This window comes from Camelina sativa, chromosome 11 (assembly GCF_030686135.1).
Source record: "Camelina sativa cultivar CO46 ecotype springtype chromosome 11, ASM3068613v1".
NCBI lineage: Eukaryota > Viridiplantae > Streptophyta > Magnoliopsida > Brassicales > Brassicaceae > Camelina > Camelina sativa.
In genome coordinates this window covers 883,870-898,396 of record NC_141890.1, presented here as the reverse complement: position 1 = coordinate 898,396, position 14,527 = coordinate 883,870, and the positions used below count along the sequence as shown (strand labels likewise).

The window sequence follows — 14,527 nt, the reverse complement described above, 5'->3', positions numbered from 1 at the left end:
CTCTCGTGTATCGGATGTAGAGACTCCAAAAACCGCTTCATACTTTATTTCTATAGCTCACAGTTTAAAAGTTTTGAACTTTTGATAGATAATTGGATCAAAATACTATATTATACTCCATACCATCATCATCTTACAATATGCAAAATTTTCTCCCATATCTCACTTCCAAGAAGTAAGAAAATAAGGAAATTATATCCCTTTTAATTTTAATATACTTGAGTGTGTTGACAATTTGGTTTTGACACGACTCATACACAGACTAAAAGCCCAGGTTTCAAGGAGCCGTTAGGGAGACTCGAAATTTTTAAAAAAGGGCAATTTGCTCAAACCCAAAAACAAATACACGATTCTCCATACAAAAGAGTTCCTCCCTTAGGTGGCCCAATTAGGTTTAAACCGAACGATTAAGTAACTAAGCGTTTTTTTTCTTTTTGTCTTCTCAATCCACCACTGGTCATAGACCGAATTAAATCAATCTTTGGAAGATTCAACGATTATCAAATCACAAAAAACAAAAGATTATGGAATAGATACGTTAGCTTTGACTTGGTTTTCCCTCATTCTCTTTACCTGCTCGGTCCATTCACACAACTAGTATAACCAAATAAATAAATAAAAGTAACGAGCTTCACATAACTCTCGTTCTCGTAAGTAACTCCTAATCCAATCACCGAAGTTAATTAAATAAATAATAAAATAAAAAACCAAAATATTCAAAGTGTGTAGCTTTCACGTTCATATTCAATAAAAAAAGATTTTGTAGTAGTATCTAGAGAGAGAGAATCTGAAATATTTTGGGCTAGGATTTTCTCACTGCTTAAAATTTTTTTTTTTTGCTAGCTCAGCTTTTGGAGTAATGATACTGATATGTATTGGAATGAACTAAAATCTCTGCAATTTCTTTACGACTAATAGTAATATTTTAATTTCTTCACGTAAAACGATACAAATCAAGAAGACAAAAATGTCTTCACACCTCTCTCTCTCTCACTCTCTCTCTCTCTGTTTCCTCTTAAGATTTGTCTGAACGAAGCTCCTTTATCAGGTTTTCTCCTTCAATAAGCAATTTTGGATTCTTCCTTATAAGTGATTCCCCCAACCAACTACCTTTCCTTTTCGCGTGGTGAAAGCTACTGCTCACTCTGTTTCTTCTTAATTCTCACAAACCTCTCCATTAAAGGATAAAAAAAAAAACAAAAAACCTCAAGACTTGTCATTTTTTTGTTTCTTTCGTCTAAATCAATATCCTTTTTTGTCTTTTCAAAATGGGTTCTTTTAGTTTGTTCTGTTTTGTAACCACTGTAAGAGAGATTTCAGGGTAGAGAACAAATCCAAAAGTTTCGATTTTTATTATTTGTTTCGTCGCTTTTGAAGTAATGAGTCATTCGATTCTGGAGAAAATGGGATGTTCAAACTCGAAAACATCGATGATGAACATGAAGAAGAAGAAGAATGAGCCGCTTCAGCTATGTAAAGAAAGGAAGAGATTTGTCAAACAAGCTATGGATTCGAGATGTGCTTTAGCAGCCGCACACGTGTCATACATCCGTTCACTCCGGAACATCGGAGCTTGTCTCCGTCAATACGCTGAGACGGAGTCGGCTGAGGAATCATCTCCACCGTCAACCGCTACCGAGCCTGAGAATGAGAAATCCCCTTCTCATAACTCCTCTTACCCTGACGACTCGCCACTGAGTCATATCTCGAATCCAAACCCTAACCCTAAACCCATTGTGAATCTAAGCTACATGAAGACCGATACGGCTAACTCTGCTGTCACTTACACGATTATCCCTCTGAGCGACGGCGACGAAGACGATCTAGAGGAGACAGTGCCGGCGTTTTCTCCTCCTCCGCCCCGTCCTCGCCGGCCGGAGACGTCTTCTTGGGACTATTTTGACACTTGTGACGATTTTGATAACTTGAGATTTGTGGAACAACCCGAGATTGATTGTGATGCAGCAGTTGTAGGATTAGGAAAGTTTAGTCAAGGGAATGTACCAAAATGTGGCACTCAGCAAGACTCGAATTTTAAAGCAGAGCAGAGGAAACAGAGCTGTGAAGATGATGATGATGATGATGAAGGTGGAAACGGTGAAAGAGAAGATCCATCAGAGTTTATCACACATAGAGCTAAAGACTTTGTGTCGAGTATGAAAGATATAGAGCATAAGTTCTTTAGAGCTTCTGAATCTGGCAAACAAGTTTCAAGAATGCTTGAAGCTAACAAGATCAGAGTCAGATTTGCTGATATGACAGGTCTGAGTTCTGTTTTCATTATGTGACAGGTTTGATTTTGAAACTGAATCTTGATTCTTGAGTGTGTTTGTTTTTGTTAACTAGGAAAGGGGAACTCAATAGCGTTTCTTGCAGCATTGAAGCGAGCTTGTTGTAGAGGGAAGAGTTCTTCACCAGTTTCTCAAGGTCTGCTTTTTTTCTTGGTTCGATTTATCAATTATCTTCTGTCTTTGTTTTATGAGTTGTAGTGTCTAAATTAAGCTTTATTTAATGTAGAGCCATTGAGTCATCAAGTTAGTAAAGTCATTGTGTGGAAGAGAACATTGTCTTCAAGATCCTCTACTTCTAGACATCCGTTGATCCAAACATCAAAAGAAGATCATGACGATGAAAGTGGAAGTGATTTCATTGAAGAGTTTTGTATGATCTCAGGGAGTCACTCCTCTTCGCTTGATCGGTTATACGCGTGGGAGAGAAAACTATATGATGAAGTCAAGGTAAAACATATCTGAGGTCATGACTCTTATGTGCTCAATGAAGTTCACATCTCTCATTTGTTTTGCTTCCTGTTTTTTTAACTGCAGGCGAGTGAGGTGATTAGAAAAGAGTATGATCGAAAATGCGAGCAGTTAAGAAACCAATTCGCAAAAGATCACAGCGCTAAATCAATGGATAAAACAAGAGCAGCTGCTAAAGATCTTCATTCAAGAATCAGAGTTGCGATTCAGGCTGTTGATTCGATTTCAAAGCGGATTGAGAGAATCAGAGACGACGAGCTCCAGCCACAGCTTTTAGAGTTTCTTCAAGGGTATAGTATAGAAACTAATAACAAAATGTCTCTTATTTAACTTTTGGATTTAGACTCTCGTTGATTGGTCTTTGTCTTCTCTTTTAGGTTGATAAGAATGTGGAAAGCGATGCTTGAATGTCATCATTCACAGTACATTACCATTTCACTGGCTTACCATTGTCGAAACTCCTCCAAGACAACAGCGTCCGAGAACTTGCTGAAGAGACGGATTTTGTCAGAACTTCTAGAAGAAACAGAGTGTTTTGGTCTAAGCTTTGTAGATTTGGTAAACAGTATGGTTTCTTATGTGGAAGCTCTAAACGGTTGGCTTCACAACTGTGTCATGCTCCCTCAAGAACGGTCTTTAAGAAACCGAAGACCATGGTCCCCTCGCCGTGTCCTGGCTCCACCTATATTCGTGCTGTGTCGAGACTGGTTGGCTGGGATCACATCTTTGCCGTCCGATGAACTCAGCGGGTCAATCAAGGGGTTCTCATTGGATATGGAGATGTTGGAAGAAGAAAAAGGTGGTGGTTCGGTGTTGGTTTCGGATTTGTCCAATGTGCATTCGAGTTTGGCGAAGCTTCTAGAGAGATTGAAAAAGTTTTCGGAAGCTTCTTTGAAAATGTATGAAGATGTAAAGGTGAAATGTGAAGCAGCTAGAGTTGCTTACACTACTAATAATTCTAACCGCAATGGGACAGTGAGGACTGAGGAATTCAGAAGAGAGGTATTGATGTAATTATGATTAAACATTCTCTAGTCACTTTACCTCTAATCGACGTACGATGATAGTATCTTATTTATTCGAAAGAGTACTTAAAAATGTAAAATACTGTATACAAGTACGCAAAAGTTATCCGTGATAACCATGAATCCTAATCGTGTATATGGTTCGGAACACTTTATATAGAAAGCTCATACCGACAAGATTTATATGAACTAATACAAAGAATTTCGTTTATCTTATAAAATAAATTAAATGGGAAACTAGGAGGAGAGCTTTTGTGTGCTGGAGAATATAAGGTGCTCTTATGTGCACAAAAAATGTTCATGGTATGAAATAAGCTCAAAAGATTGGAAACCACATTGATTTCTTTAACAAACCTCTAATATGGTCTTTGAGAAATAAGACCTTTTTCTTTTTTTTTTTTTTTTTTTTTTTTTTTTTTTTTTTTTTCTGCTCAATTTCTTTCTAGTTAGTTTTCGATTTTTTCCACAAAAAAAAATCATATGTTTATTACTTGTAGAATGAATTTTACAAGTAATGAGAAAAGGGTTAATCCTATGTTTAAAACACGTCAAGTACTGTCTTCCGGACCCTAGATGTTCCTATGTATGTCACCAAGGTTTTGGGAAACATAGTATTTTGCTTGGACTGGGAAGTGAGGATCAAAATTATTGAAATTGATCCAACAGAGTATGTTGTCAAGGTTTCACTACTGAGAAAGAACTACCACCATGTAGGAGATATTGAATCTCGAGTTAAGATACTAGAGGATGTTGTCTTCCTTACCTGAAGGTAAAACCTCTTCCCTTCTTAAAGGTTAGTGTGAACTATATTTCACAAGCAACGAAATTTAAGGGGATGATAAACCACATAAAACTCTAAAAACTGACTAAAATACTAAAACCTTGAGTGTTTTGTAGATTTTGAAAGACATCTTAGTTTTTTGTTTTTGTTTTCTAAAAACTCATTTTTATACCAATCAAGATTTTAAAATTTTAGTTTTCCTAAAATTTAGGAAAACTATTTCGTTGTAGTCTTCCATTCACGATTCTAGATTTTTAATTGTCCTATAATTTAGGAAATCTAGTTTTTGATTCTTTACCATAATTTTTCTCAAAAATCAAAAACCATTTTTTTTTTGAGATTTTTCATTTAAAAAACTAATACCAAAATCAAAAAACTAAAAATTAAATCTAAAAACTGATTTAAAAAATAATATCCATTCATGACCTAAATATTCATGTTTTTTCTTTCAATAATTAGCTTACACTACTAATAATAATTCTAATTGCAATGGAAAAGTGAGGTATTGAAAATTCAGAAGAGGGGTATTAATGTAATTATGATTAAACATTATCCGCTCATTTTTTTCCCTAATCGGCGTACGATAATAGTTATGAGAGTTAATTAAAAAAAGAGCATCGACAAACTGATAATCTTCGGGTTTAGGCACTCCTCAAACGTTAGAAGACATTTCTGTTCTTATTGGGCCTGACAAATGGAGAAGAAGATTAGAAGCCCAAGTATTCTTATTCAAGCCCAAGAATCTATCAAATAAATAATCAACAAAACAATTCTTATCTCTAATCTCTTCTCTTATCTCCTCTCCGCCATTAACGGCATAAAGCTCTTAGCCTTACGACGTTTTGCTTGGATTTGAGATGTTTGCTTAAAATCTTCTTCATGCTTTGTGACTGTTTTCTAATAATATTCGTTTGCTTTCTTTTCCAATTTATATGGTTCTGTTTTGAAGATTGAGGATGATGAGTTTTGGTACATATAGCCCACGAAAGTTTTGGTACATATCAAAATTCGGAGAGATAAGGTTTGTTCCTTCGGACTCTATAGGCTCTCTAGCTAGTGTGAGTTTTTTTATGTAGCAATCTTAAGAGCTATTATATTTTAATTCGGCTTGAACATTGTACTTCCTTGTTTCATTATAAGAATCTCGAGTAGAGTACTAAGCTAACATATCCTTTTGTTTTGGCACTCAGCAAGACTCGAATTTTAAAGCAGAGCAGAGGAAACAGAGTTGTGAAGATGATGATGATGATGATGATGAAGCTGCAAACGGTGAAAGAGAAGACCCATCGGAGTTTATCACTCATAGAGCTAAAGACTTTGTGTCGAGTATGAAAGATATAGAGCATAAGTTCTTTAGAGCTTCTGAATCTGTGGCAAACAAGTTTCAAAAATACTTGAAGCTAACAAGATCAGAGTCAGATTTGCTGATATGACAGGTCTGATGTTGTCTGTTTTCATTATGTGAAAGGGTTTTGATTTGGAAACTGAAATTGAAGGCTGTTTTTTTTTTCTTGGTTCGATTTATTATTTATCTTCTGTCTTTGTTTTATGAGTTGTAGTGTCTAAATTAAGCTTTATTTAATGGTAGAGCCATTGAGTCATCAAGTTAGTAAAGTCAATTTGTGGAAGAAGAACATTGTCTTCAAGATCCTCTAATTCTAGACATCCGTTGATCCAAACATCAAAGGAAGATCATGATGATGAAAGTGGAAGTGATTTCATCGAAGAGTTTTGTATGATCTCAGGGAGTCACTCCTCTTCCCTTGATCGGTTATACGCGTGGGAGAGAAAACTATATGATGAAGTCAAGGTAAAGAAAACTCTAATTCGGTTGGTGTTGTGCTGCTCAATGGAGTTCACATAATGCTTTTGATTTGACACATAATAGTAATATAGCATTGTGTTTTTAGTAAGAAGTGATGATTTTTTCTTCCATCTGAATGATATATTGATTAAGATTTGAAGCAGTAATATTCAAAGGTTTCGGCTAAAAGCTACAACAAATGCAACAATACAAAAAACTAGCCATAGCACCACACATGTGTAAATTGAGATAAAAAAAAATTGAAATATTATTAGTTATACAATGTATCATAGGTAATGGGGAAATAAGAAGGAAAAGGGTTTTACCTTCAGGTATATTGATTGTCTCCCAACTTACTTGTGAGTCGCTTAGCAACATCGCATAATCAACTGAAGTAAGTGCTCAACATTCTCAAGTAACAGTAGTTCAATATCTCCTTAATCTGTAATAATAATTCTAATTACGATCGACCAATGAGGTATTGACACTTGGCAAAGGGGTATTAATATGGTCACGATGAAAATACATATCCTTTGATTTTCTATGGCATGTGTACTGTTTTAAAAAATATATTTTGTATTTTCTTTTATATTATTACATTCCATTATATTTGGATTACTGTTGTGGTTATACTACTCTGTACTTCTTGATAGAATCATAATCAAAAGCAATCAAGTCAAGAGCCATATGACATTAATTAAAACTTGGCCAATTGGGTTCATATGTTAAATATATACATATTATTATTGACAATTATTATTTTTTACTTAAGTTTATCATAATAGGTGGTTTATCAATCTTGTTTGCAAATTTTGTGTGATATTTCATATTTATGTATTAGTTCTAATTTTATTAATTACAAATAAAAAGATAGATATGAGATTTCTTGCAGTTTCTTCATTTATTTCATTCCTATAATTTCTTGCCGGTTTTCATTTGATTTATGATCAGTTTTATGGATCAATTTTTCTTTGTCACGTTGTTATTTAGTCAGTATTTAGAAGATATTAAAGCTCATAGCCAGGTTGAATAGGGTGTTTCCGTCAGCTCTCATGGTACTTCCCTATACATGAATGCTTCTACTTCCGGTGGTAGAGACAATTGTGGAAGAACTTGGGTGAACATGACACTTGTGACATTGGTATAAGGGTCATTCAATGTCCGTATCTCCAATGTTGTTTCTGCAATGATAGTAAAAAAAAATGCATCATTACTCTAAGACTACATCGTTTGATCATATTATTCATGTAGTCAGCCCAGAACCATCTATCCTCATGTTGTAAATCTTTCTAAACAATATTATACTAAATTATTAAATAATATGAAAAATATATTAGATTTTTGGATCCTATTATTGATTAATTCACAAACTTAACTTGTTTTCTCATCCTTGTGTAATTATAACATTCATTTTAAGAAAAAAAATTTGCAGTCAAGTTTTGTTTTGAAAATTTCACAAATCCAGCTTATTTTCACATTGTTATGTAATCTTAACATTCAAATTTTTAAAAATTGCAATTCAAAATTTTATTTTCATGTTTTTCCTATTTTTAGTTTTTTAAGAATAAAAAAATATAGACATGAAATTTCTCCCGGTCCCTTTCCTTCTCTTTATTTCATTCCAAAAAAATCCTTGCCGCTTTTTATTTGATTTATGAACAACAGTTTATGGATCAATTTTCCTTGGGTGCATCTTTATTTAGTCACTATAAAATTTTCGAATGCACTAATTTGTTTTAGTAATTGGAAAAAGTCTAGTTTAGACCAGATAATATCTTTGTTTGAAAAGAATGTAGTCACAAATTTAGGTCACGGTCAGCGAGTATATTATAGCTTTATTTTGATCTTATCTTCACCTCCAATTGTGGAGGAAGAGTTGACATTTGTTAAAGTCAACTAGCTTCGATTAATTGAAAATAATATCCAAAGCTATATAATTATAATTACTTAATGTGTCGTGTATGCTAAGTGACCACTAAATCACCATGATCTTGTCGATATATATAATCAATCACTAAGTACAAAAACTAATTTATATGCACTTCGTGGGTTGACTTGGAGATTAAATATTTTCCAAGAGAAAGTTAGGTTGTCCAGCGGTGGGAATAGTTGATAATATGATTTCTTCGAATTGTTATATGAGTATGAGTATGAGTATAGTAATGATAATCATATACATATTTTTAACGTGTAAAGATCCGAATAGAACAAACTTCAGTTGTCAATGAGGAGGACCCAATAAAAATCCATGTCATAAACCTCATTTTACATAGAGAATCTTCAAATTAACTACTTGCATGAGTGTTTAATATTTTTTGGCTGTTTTATACGCACAAATACGATAGTTAAGGTCTAGGAGCAGGAGCTGCCTATGGCTATGGGTTTGGTCGAAAAGCATGCATAATATATAAACAACATGTGAAAACTATGAAATACACATTTAGATGACTATTACTATTATTATGAGGAAATTTCGTTTCGCCCATAGATTCAACGATCAGCATGCACTTTTTACAAAAAAAAAAAAAAAAAAAAAAAAAAAAAAAGTAGAAAGTTAAGGAATGTAACGAATATTTTATATGACGTGTAATCAAGTTTATCTAAAAAAAACTTTAGAATTATTCCTAATCTACGTTACGATTTTATTCACCAATAAAAGAGTAACGATGCGATCAAAAGTAGTTTATATGTCTAAAGATGATATGTTCTTCACTTTAGCTTCTTCTTCTTCTGTCAGCTGTCAGATCCTACGTGTGAACACGCCAGCGTGGATCCCACATATTGTATGTATATTTTTCTCTTGTTCTCCTCTAATCTAATATGGCTTTTTACGCGTAATATGGTTTGAAGGAATCTTGAGAGAGTACTACTTACTAAATACGTGAATAAAATTACGTGGAAGGCTTATTTCATATAACCATTTTGAATTTCACCAGTAAATGCCTAAATTTGGAATATAATGGCTCTTTTTTTGGGAGTAAACGTGGAGGGTGAACGATCTTACAAGTAAGCAAGTGGTTCTTTATCCGTGTAAAGCTTTCTGCATCACCTAACTTTCCCAATTAATAATCTTTGAATTTTGTAAAAAAAAACAGGTTAATATTATAATATGTTAAATTGAAGTGTGTTTTTTGTTCATTTGGATCCCCATGGAACAAAAATATGTTTACACATCTCAATGGTTTACGACCATGAATTAAATTTATCCAAAATATGTCTAAATTATATACATTTGCTCTGCAATATAGCTTTCTCTCTTTTCTACGACATTCAAACAAAGATGTAACTAAGAATATTAAATTCATAAATCGTCACAAAATCGAAAAAATGAACATAAAAAAAGGTGAAGAAAGATCCACTAAGCTTCCTTGTGACGCAAACTTAAACCGCCCTTGAGTTCTCACCTCTTTCCATTCTTCTCCAATAGCTTTCTTGACTTTCTCACTCTATTTTTCTTTCTTGCCTACAAAATAATCCCTCAAGTTTATTAATTTTACATATTCCCCATTTTTTTTACATCTAATCTATACATACCACAAATAGTTGACGACTTCTACTTCTATGCGATATCGTCTTATTAAATTTTCTGAAATGGACCACACAAGGAATTTGGAATATTTTAGTATGACCACCAATATTCTCATGTTTGATATCTCTACAATTTCTTCCTTTTGTTTGCATGAATATATAGAGTACTTCAAGTAGTAATGATTCCATGCCTTTTTCCCCGTCGTTATTCACATGAGTAAAAATATAAAAAAGTTTTTATAAGAAAATAAAGTTATATTTTGGCACAAGAAAATAAGTGGTAGTAAGGCAAACTGGCCTTTCAACTTGCCGTAGAATCAACAAATATCGAGTCTGATTGGTAACGTAGTTAAAACTGTACAGGAAAACTGTAAGCTTTTACGAAATAGTGAAAAGCTGTAAGAAAAAATTGTATATGAAAGTTGTACAAAAAAACTGAGAGTAAAACTTTTAATAAAGTTGTTGGTAAAGTTTTAGTGATTGGTAAAAATCAAAACTGTACTATTTGTAAAGCTTTGTTTGTCTTTAACAATCAGACACATCACTTTTGGCTCTTACGATTTTTGAAATTATTGCTGAAAAATATTCTATGTCGTCGATTTTATCGAAGTAGCTCCAAAACTAGAGTCAAAAAGATCATATGGGAAGTTAATAAAAAAAAAAAATGTCTTTGTAAACGTAATTAATATATAATATGATATTTAAATACATTTCAAAATGTATCATTTGATTGTTCGAACACAATTAGGAAAAAAGTAAAATAGAAATCTAAACGGTTGCAATCTAATATAATTTTTCTTTTTAAGGGTTCAATTTACTTACAAATTGTTTTATAACCATGATTGATGATTCTTTTTTTTTATCATACATACACACCATAAAGTCGTACTATATCCAAAATATTCCCTGGGAACGGCTTAGATCCAAAGAATATGTGAACGTCGTTTTCCTATTGTCTAAGCCTCCATGGAATAAATAAAAGTTTTTTATCAAGCTGATGACGAGAAACAAAATTGTGAAATAGAAAACAAAAGCATCTAACGAAAAAATATACGACTAATTAAATTAACTTTGCTGGTGAACTAATTAATTTATATAATTAAGAATTTATTAAGAATTCAATGGGCGGCTTAACTTTTCGAGTTATATATATAAGCGAAGAACTTCGCATCAAGCGAAACCCAAGAGCGACAAAAATTCAGAGAGAGAGAGAGACAAAAAAAAAAAAAAAACTTTACAAAACTCCTGATTCAACCCCCGAAGTTTTTGTTTTGATCTATTTCACCCACTTCTCAGTACAATCTCTTCCTTTTTCTTCTTCTTTCTTATACTATTTTGATTTGATTCAGTCAACTAAGAGGGTGTGTTTTTAATCCCTATCTGTTACTTTTTTTTCTTCGTTAGATCTCTCACAAAAACCTATCCTTTTTAAGATCCATGGCAGCCATAGATATGTTCAATAGCAACACAGATCTTTCAGATCCTTTTAAAGAAGAACTCATGAAAGCACTTCAACCTTTCACCAACAACACTGTTTCTTCTTCTTCTTTTTCTTCTCCTTGTCCGTATTCAAACACAATCTTCGGTTTCAATCAAACCACACCTCTCGGTCTAAACCAGCTCACACCATACCAAATCCACCAGATCCAAAACCAGCTTAACCAGAGACGTAACACCATCATCTCCCCAAACCTCGCCCCAAGGCCCGTCCCAATGAAGAGCATGGCCACTCAGAAACTCTACAGAGGAGTTAGACAAAGGCACTGGGGAAAATGGGTAGCTGAGATCCGTTTGCCCAAGAACCGGACCCGACTCTGGCTTGGAACTTTCGACACAGCTGAAGAAGCAGCCATGGCTTATGACCTAGCCGCTTACAAGTTACGAGGCGAGTTCGCGAGGCTTAACTTCCCACAATTCAGACACGAGGATGGATACTACGGAGGAGACAGCTTCTTCAATCCTCTCCATTCCTCTGTTGACGCGAAGCTCCAAGCGATTTGTCAGAGCTTGAGAAAAACAGAGGATGATGATCATCATCGAATTCATCTCCCCTGTTCTGAAACAGAGCTGTTCCCGCCAAAAACAGAGTATCAAGAAAGTGACGAGTATGGGTTCTTGAGATCCGTTGAGAATTCGTTTTCTGATGAGTCTCAGGTGGAATCTTCTTCGCCGGAATCGTGTGTTACTACTAATACTACGTTCTTGGACTTCTCGGAGTCTGGGTTTGATGAGATTGGGAGTTTCGGGCTGGAGAAGTTTCCTTCTGTCGAGATTGATTGGGATGCCATTAGCAAATTGTCCGAATCTTGAAAGAAAAAAAAACACAAGTCTTTCTCTTTTTCTTCTTTAGGATATTGTCTTTCAATTTAAGTGTCTCATGATGATGTTGTCTCATATTATGTTAGTTTATCTCCCTACAACTGAAAATTTTTACACAGTTGTCGAGAGAATCGTCCTCTAGGATTTGTTTCTGTGTCTCCTCCTCCATGGTTTTGGTCTGACTGGTTTATGTTTCTTTTTTAACTTTCAAAAACCTTTTGTCATTGACCAATGGGAGAAGTTTCTATGTATTGTATTATCTCGTCTTTACATTTTCTAATGAAGAATGTAAATTATTAGTCTCTTTTAATTTTTCTATTTTATTATTTTATTTGAACATTAGAAAAGTATAAGATTTGCATGCTGATAAAGTATATAATAATTTACTAAAACTTTTCTTTTAAATAACATAAAAAAAAAAAACGAATACGTTTCATATTTATGGTTTCAAACAACTAAGCAAAATAATGAAAATATTAAAGGAAGAAATTTGAGATTCTATTTCTAAATTCCAGAAAACAAAAAGACAAAACTAAATATGAATAAAGTTATAGAGATGTTTATTCCGGCGATGATTTTAGTTATGTTGTATTTGTGTCTATTGTGGACGATATAGGGCCAGAGAGGGGTCCGTTGTTGACAATTTGGAACACATAAGCCACAAAGTTCGATGCTTTAAGGTAAAAAATCTTTACAATAACCAACAAATGTGGCAAAGATTTAAAACTTGTGAATATATATAGTGTTATAACACCTACTTTAAAGAATATTGTAAAATATATATTCAGAAAATTAGAGAAAGCAGCCTTATCCAATATTCTGATCCTTTTCTTTCAGCACGTAAAGACAGTGTTCATACTTCCAAAAATTTGAAATGGATGTTTATGGAATTATTTAAAGGAATATTTTTTTGGAACGTTTCATTATTAAAATTTTCATAACTGTTTATTTTTTGAAATAAACTAATCGGTGCCTAAACGTTGATCTATCTTTTTGGGAATTTCAGTGAATACATTAAATCATTTGCTTACGGTATGTATTTTGTTAATGAAATAAAGTATTTTAGTTGAATTGAAACAATAGACAAGATATAGAAGTCTCTATAGTTCAGGATTATATCTAATCTAACTCGATTGGTTATTGTGTGCAGACTAGTGATATGGTTTATATAGATTTTAACCGCCATATTTAGCAGGTTTAGTTATATAAGAACTTTGATTTTTGGTTTTCCAAACTTGAAAAGAACCAGATCTATGTGCAAAAAAATGATATACCGACTGAAGTCATAAATGTTCTGTACGTCTGGACCTAATGGTCCTAATTCTGTTGATTACAGGCCTTTTAAGTCCATATTGGGCCGTAAGGAATTGGCACTTCACAGTTGCGTAAGCACTCCGAATCGGAGTTGATGCTGCGTTGGTTGTGCACACATGCAAATTATATTAGTCGGATGACATATGCTCTCTTCTGATCTGATTTAAAAACCAAGCCCGATAAGCTTTCCGAGAATCGTAACCGAAGAAATATATCTTAAAAAAGGAGTTCGATCCGCCCATGAGAATATTTGCGAATTTGCGATTAGTATGGTAATTCCTTTTTCAAATTTAGCACCATCTTTTATTGGTCTTCTCTAAATCGTAAATTAAGATATGGGATTGGCAAACCAAATGTGTAAGAGAAACCTATTTACAAAATAGCATAGAATTACATCTTGAGTTTTGGCATTACGGAGTCAAACAAAAACTTGAAAACGAAAACAAAGTATAACAAACAAAAATATAACAAAACGAAAACAAAGTATAATTCTTCCTAAATATTCATCAAGTAAAGTGGGGAATAAATGTCATTCGGATGGCTGCAAATTTTTTAACAAAGACTTTTCAGAATTGATCAATTTTTTTCTCCATAGCGAGTAGGTAATGGAAGTCTTTGGAAGATAATTTAGATAGTATACAGCTTAGACACAAAAAAAATGATACTATAAATAACATATTTTTCAATTTTGTTTGTAACTTTGTATATAATAATATAAGTGTTTCTGATGTAGATATCAGAGAGGTATATACACTAATATACACGTCAAACTTTAAACATAAGTGTTGATAATATGTGTATACAAGAATATTATATAGTGATGGAGAAGGGCACGTGCTTGGTCGAATAAAAAGAGAAAATTAGAGGATACATCCCTCAACTTTATGTATCGAATTAGATAAAGATTAATATTTTTTCCTTATATATTTAATCACAAAAGAACAAAAGATGTGAGGGCTTAGGGTTAATATTAATGCAAGACACGTCGAAAGTGAAA

The 14,527-nt window shown here is 33.4% G+C and overlaps 2 protein-coding genes and 1 long non-coding RNA gene across 3 annotated transcripts; all 3 read left to right on the top strand.

Moving 5' to 3' along the window:
• Positions 1–746: 746 nt before the first annotated feature.
• Positions 747–3,910, top strand: LOC104720902 (uncharacterized). The gene is made up of 5 exons (XM_010438799.3): positions 747–2,262; positions 2,347–2,427; positions 2,518–2,738; positions 2,826–3,049; positions 3,137–3,910. Exons 1-5 carry the CDS (start codon positions 1,380–1,382, stop codon positions 3,771–3,773), a joined length of 2,046 nt encoding a protein of 681 aa, XP_010437101.1. The 5' UTR covers positions 747–1,379; the 3' UTR covers positions 3,774–3,910.
• A 1,436-nt stretch (positions 3,911–5,346) lies between these two features.
• Positions 5,347–6,558, top strand: LOC104720904 (uncharacterized). Its single transcript, XR_002034033.2, has 3 exons — positions 5,347–5,586; positions 5,756–6,001; positions 6,154–6,558. It is a non-coding gene; the product is annotated as an uncharacterized LOC104720904 (long non-coding RNA).
• Positions 6,559–10,991: 4,433 nt separating this feature from the next.
• Positions 10,992–12,520, top strand: LOC104720901 (ethylene-responsive transcription factor ERF060). The gene has a single exon (XM_010438798.3). The coding sequence runs from the start codon at positions 11,335–11,337 to the stop codon at positions 12,205–12,207; it is 873 nt and encodes a 290-aa protein (XP_010437100.1). The 5' UTR covers positions 10,992–11,334; the 3' UTR covers positions 12,208–12,520.
• The last annotated feature ends 2,007 nt before the right edge of the window (positions 12,521–14,527 follow it).